This window comes from Gekko japonicus, unplaced genomic scaffold, assembly GCF_001447785.1.
Source record: "Gekko japonicus isolate JY-2015 unplaced genomic scaffold, Gekko_japonicus_V1.1 scaffold322, whole genome shotgun sequence".
Taxonomy (NCBI): domain Eukaryota; kingdom Metazoa; phylum Chordata; class Lepidosauria; order Squamata; family Gekkonidae; genus Gekko; species Gekko japonicus.
This window is the reverse complement of record NW_015163616.1, coordinates 454,346-460,356: the sequence shown is the minus strand read 5'-3', so window position 1 is coordinate 460,356 and position 6,011 is coordinate 454,346. Positions and strand designations below refer to the sequence as shown.

General features: G+C 42.4%; 1 protein-coding gene across 1 annotated transcript in view; it reads left to right on the top strand.

The window, feature by feature from the left end:
- LOC107107165 (plexin-A2-like) overlaps nucleotides 1-5,397 on the top strand; it is a 552,061-nt gene extending 546,664 nt beyond the window's left edge. The window contains exons 29-30 of the mRNA XM_015407422.1: nucleotides 2,566-2,665; nucleotides 4,886-5,397. Of these exons, the coding sequence (XP_015262908.1) occupies nucleotides 2,566-2,665; nucleotides 4,886-5,397 (612 nt within the window). The remainder of the gene's footprint in view (nucleotides 1-2,565; nucleotides 2,666-4,885) is intronic.
- The last annotated feature ends 614 nt before the right edge of the window (nucleotides 5,398-6,011 follow it).

Genomic DNA, 6,011 nt, shown 5'->3' with positions numbered 1-6,011 from the left:
TATATTTCATTGTATCTAAAGAAGAGTGTTTGTGCACAAAAAAGCTCATCTGTTGATCTTAAAGGTGCCACTGGACTCAAGCCAGGATTTAGTTTGCTGAAAAGTATTTGTTGTACATAGTGTTTCAGATTTTGTTGCAAAGTTTGTTGCAGCCTAGTGTGCTAAAAAACTGGGGCCGGCCCTGAGAGGAGGCCAGGGGGTGGGGACATGTAGCAAGCCCCTACAGATTTTACCCCTGAGCACTCTGTAACGCTAATTCAGATTCATCCCAGCTGCATGTATGCAGGACCAGCCCTAGATCCAGTGGTGCCCCAGGCAAGTCCTTCCCCTTCCAATAGTTCCAACTTTTGAACACCTTTTTAAAAATTGTGTGTGTGTTACCCTCACAACAACCCTGTGGGGTAGGTTAGGTAGAGAAGGGGAGATTTGGCCCGGGGTCACTCAGCCAGCAGAGTGAGAATACAAACCTGGGTCTCCCCACATCAATCTGCAACTCTGACCACTGTGCAGTGCTGCCTCTACTGATCTGTAATGTTCCAGAGGTGTTGTAATGTAATACTCAGTTTCTCAAACGAGTGTATGCCTGTCTGTTGGTCCACTTAGGAGTCTTGATCCTGGTTGTGTGGTGGGCTAGTTGTGGCAAATGGTAGGGAAGCTCAGTATTTCTGTATACAGTTGTAGGGGCTTTATTGCAATGTGGTATGGCCTGATATTATGTTCTTATTCCAGTGTGGGGTGTGGGGGGGGGCTTTCTAAGTTTCTAAGCAGTGTGCTAAGAAGGCAACTGTTCCTGGGGTTAGCCCAGGCCTCCCTAAATTTCTGGGGAGCCCATCCCTAAATCCCACATGGGTCCACCTCCATAGATAGTGACCATGGCCTGTGATGTCACTAGCTCCTCCCTATGATGTCATTGGGTCCCAGTTCTTTTAATGACTTAGCAATGCCTCTGGCCCAGCCCCAGCCCCCCCCGGGAAATTGGAAAGTCTACACCCTTGGCCTTCTTCAAGCCACAGGTGAAATCTGAAGGCATTTAAAGGGCTCACAATCCCTTTAAACACCTTCTCCAAGCATCAGGTTCACTTGGAAGGCATTTAAAAGGACTGCAATCCCTTTAAATGCCCTTTAACTTTGACTATCTGGTGGATAGACAAAATTTAGCTCCAATTTATATCTGGCTAAAAAAATAGCCAGAAAATACCAATAAGGTATTTTTTGGATTTTTTTCAGATTTAGCCAAATGCACACCCCTAGTGGCTACATTTGGAAATTGTTCACTCCCATACTGGGGTACATATATTCTATATACCACCTGTATCACTTAAACACATATACTGTTCAACAGAATGGCCTGATCCCACACATACCATATGTATACCTTAAACATTTTACTGAATTAGACCTAAGTGTTTAATACCTTCAAAATGAACAACTAGCAAACACTTAAACATAAACAATAGGACAATTTTTTTTATTTAAGTACCCGAGGGTACACTTTTATTGTTTTTTTTCCTTTTATACTACAAACATACATACAGACAACACCCAACTACCCCCAACAACATATAACATATAACAAGAGACTTTTATCACTTCTTCTGCTTATTAAATTTCTAAATTAATTATCTATTTTGCTAAGCTTATCTTTTCTGCGTTCTCAAATTACTACATTTATCTATCAGTTGCATTTACATTATACCAATCATAGAATCTCTTCCAAGTTTTTTGAAAAGTCCAAAGGACAATTTGATGTGGTGAGGACCCATAAAAAGAGAATATTCTCAATCTCAAGTCAAAGTCAGATTCAAGTCAAAAAGCATTTTCAGCCTAAAGAATCCACCATTTCAATTCTCACAACTGTTCAACACTAGAAGGCCGTTAGTACCTCAGAGATGTAAAGGTCTGCTAATGAAGATAAGTTTAAAAACTTCGTGACTCTCTGATTTATAGGGTGGGTAAAATTAAATGCTACCACTAAAACCTGCTATAACAAAATCTCGTTAGTGTTAATGTTCATTTATAGTTTGACTTCCCCAGTTTTAATCCCCCCTTTCTTTTTGGTGCGGTTGTGGGACTCACAATTTAAGATCCCGAAAGATGATTTTATGACTTGCTCAGCTGTAAATCAAACTTTTAAAGTTCATAAAAATGGTTAAAATAAAAAATGGTTTAATAGGAATGTTTTATGGTCCATAACATTATTATAGCTGTTTTATTCCCTGTGCGTTATTGCTTTAATTGGTTTGCTACAATTCTTGGGAATCTTCATTTTTATTGGATCAAATGTAATCCTAAATCAAAATGCCCAAGAATGCCTTCAATATGTCTCTTCATTTGTCAATCCTTTCCTTCAGGGGCTGAACAGGCCAACAGGGAAATATACTCTTTATTTTCCTTGGTCTTTCAGCACCACATGTCATTCCATATGTTTCTGCCAAGTCTGAACTGAAAGATTCATAACTGTCAGTGATTTTGGCTAGCTGGACTCTGTCAGTATTTTGTTATACAGAACTTCCTTACAATGTTCTATTTGCTTGCTTATCCTTTTTGTCCTTTTCTTCTACCCAGGTGTCTGATCGCTCTGTAGTGGCTCTTGTTCCCAAGCAAACCTCTTCCTACAACATGCCTGCTTCTGCCAGTATATCAAGGACCTCAATTAGCAGATATGGTAAGAAACAAAGTAGCATGATACAGAAGTAAAAAGGTTCTCTGTTTTTAAGTCCTCCAACAATCCAATCCATGCAGTCAATGGAGTTAGAATGGAGAATTGCACTGTAAATCAGTAGAACAAATTTTGAGTCCACTCGTACCTTTAAGACCAACAAAAGTTTAAAAAATTTAAAGTTTTGTTGGTCTTAAAGGTGCCACTGGACTCAAAATTTGTTCTGCTGCATCAAACCAACACAGCTCCTCACCTGGATCTCTCTTCACTGTAAATCAGATAACTGTGGTGAGTGCCAAGTGGCTGGAATGCTTATTAGAGTTTATATCTCTGAAGACTGGGAAAGTTTCTCGTTAAAGAGAGGCATCTCTCAGTTTGGCAGCAAACTTACCTTGCTCAACACTCACACTCAGACTGTGAGCCAATCAAAGTTTTGGAGCATACTGAGCAACTGCCGAACATTAGCTGCCGAACATTAAGTAGGTAACGTGAAAGACCTGTACCTGAGACTCTGGAGAGTCTGAGTAGACAAAACTGACTCTTTTTTTGGTATTTCTTGTATTACAGGTGCATGTGTGTGTGTGTGCGCGCACATGTGAGTGTATGTGCACCTAGAAGTCATGGCGACCTCTGGTGAATAACTGTGTGTGCACTTGGAACTCATGGTAACCTCTGGTGATTGACCCCTACTGGGGGCCTGGAGGATATTCAGAGAGGTAGCTAAATAAAGCCTACCCCCACCTCGGCCTCTGGTATTTCAAGGTCTCCTATCCAAGTACACGTTTGCTGTCACACAATGACAGCATAATATCCAGTGGTGTGTGGATGCAGCCTAGATGTCCTTTCCCTTGAAACCTATTCCAAGCAACATTTCCCAGTTTCAGTAAACACCTGTCAGGCAACAACAGTATTGAACTTCTCAGAGTCAGTTGCCAGTTGCCAGAAGAGCATTTGCACGCAACGAGTCTACAGTTGTTGCTAGCATTGATATTGATATCTCTGATTGTGCAGATGGCATGCAAATGAAGCCGCATGTTTACTCTCTACATTTGCATTATGTATTGGTGCAGTGCTGGATTTAAAAATAGAATGATTCAGTGCTCTCACCCCTTAATTACATCCACAGGAATATTCATATTTATCTGAGCATTAATCAAGAGTGAAGCTTTAGCAAATTTTGTAATGATTCACTCATTCTCCTGCTAATTTATGGGGATCCCCTTAATCCCACTGTCACCCAGAAGTGAAAAATGGCAAATTAAGAAACCAGTCTGGGCTGGTCACAGCAAAATAAGAGTTTGCTTGATTACAAGGAGAGGAGAGAGAAAAAGATGGGCAGTTTATAAACTGGCTTGGCATTACTCCAAAACACTTTATACCACTGGGCTTTTCTCCTCGCACAGCATAGGTACGTAGTAGGCAACACAATCTCTACATGGGGCTGCCCTTGGCGCAAATCCAGAGGCTGCAGCTATTGCAGAATGCTTCGTCCAGGCTACTGATTTGTCTCCCTAGATTGGAGCACATCCAGCCAGTCCTGAAGGCACTGCACTGGCTGCCAATAGCATACAGAATTCGCTTCAAGGTGCTGGTACTTACATTTAAAGCCCTATATGGCCGTGGTCCGGCATACCTTTCCCCATATATACCCCAGAGAGCACTACGGTCGGGGTCACAACATCGACTAACTATCCCAGGCCCAAAGGATGCCAGGCTCTCAGTTGGTTATTCCAGGCCCCAGGGTGGCTAGGCTTGCAGCTACTAGAGCCTGGGCCTTCTCAGTGGTGGCTCCTTACTGGTGGAATGAGCTCCTGGAGGAGATCAGGGCCCTGCAGGAGCTCTTCTACCAGGCTTTCTACTAGGAGCCGCCCACCACCATTACCACCGGTAACCATTGTCCTTCCACCAGGCCTTCAACTAGGAGCCGCCCACATTACCATCACATTACTATCAATGGCCACTATTAATATCTGTGGGGGAGGCTGGCTGCAGTGAGATCGAGCCAAACCGCCAGGAGAATGTAATCGCCTGAGCCTGTATGACACGTCACGCCATCTTGGTTGCTAATTACTGAGTGCACTTTATTTGGCAATTGCTGATTGTTTAAATGTTTTAAATGTTTTAACAGTGTTAAATGTTGGGGGGCGTGGTTTGGCGCCAACTAGTATGGATGCCTAGAGACTCGGCTCCGTACTCCCTCAACTCCCAAACCTCACTTATCTTTAGAAAAATCTCTAAAATCGAGAAATATTATGGGCAAAACAAGCGCAGACAAGACAGCAACCAATCTGCTAGGGAAAAACATACCAGACTACTTTAACAGAGCCAGCCAATCTTCAAATCTAGAGATCAACGGTGAAGAAGATCCCAACAAAATGGCCGCAGAAGAACAAGGTACGCTAAACACATCAGCAATTCTGACTGAAGCGAAACTAGAGACCATGTTGAACTCATTAGAACATAAATTATTTGAAAGCATGTCGGCTCTGATTAAACCCATTAATGATCAATTTGCGGAACTTCAAATTGCCCTAACCACAGTAGCCCACACTGCAGAACAAGTGAAAGAAATGGGCGCTGCACTTAAAGGAGAAGTAGGCTATATTGAAAACAAAATTTGTGGTGTAAAAGACAGAGTATTAACACTTGAGGCTGCCAGCCGTTGCCCCAACATAAAATTTCGGGGCTTCCCAGATCCTTTGAATATCTCAGTAGAACTGTCGATTTTTTATTGCTGAATGGCTAGTGTGAGAACTAGATCTTGAGGAGAACGTCGTCCCCGTAGTCGCAGCGGTGTACCAACTAGGCTCACAGACCCACCCAACACGCAGGGGCCCTAGAGACATACTAGCAGTCCTCCCCGACCCGAGAAAAAGGAAAAGAATCCTAGACGAAGCCAGGGTTAAAGGATCATTTTCATTCCAAGGCCTCAAAATATCTGTATACCCAGACCTACCCCAGGAAGTCCTCCACAAGAGACACGATCTGCATCCCATCACTGAAACTCTACGGCAAGCTAAGATCCGATACAGATGGACTAATTTAATCAACTTACAAGTGACCCACAAAGACAAGATGTACTATGCTCCTGACTTGGATTCCGGCAAAATTCTTCTCCAAAAAATCAACCTTATAGCAAACTTTGATCCGACTAAACTGACACAGAAAAGAAAATATCCAGACTCACCCAACAACGATGACAGAGAGCACCGCGCAGAAGGCAAAATGATTGTTCGCCAATTCTAAACAGCTATAACTCTATGCAACAAGCCAGGCTTTATAGATAAATTTTAGTATATGTAAATCTCACTGCAAGATAGATAAATGTTTAAAAAGTCCTTTTCAAATCTTT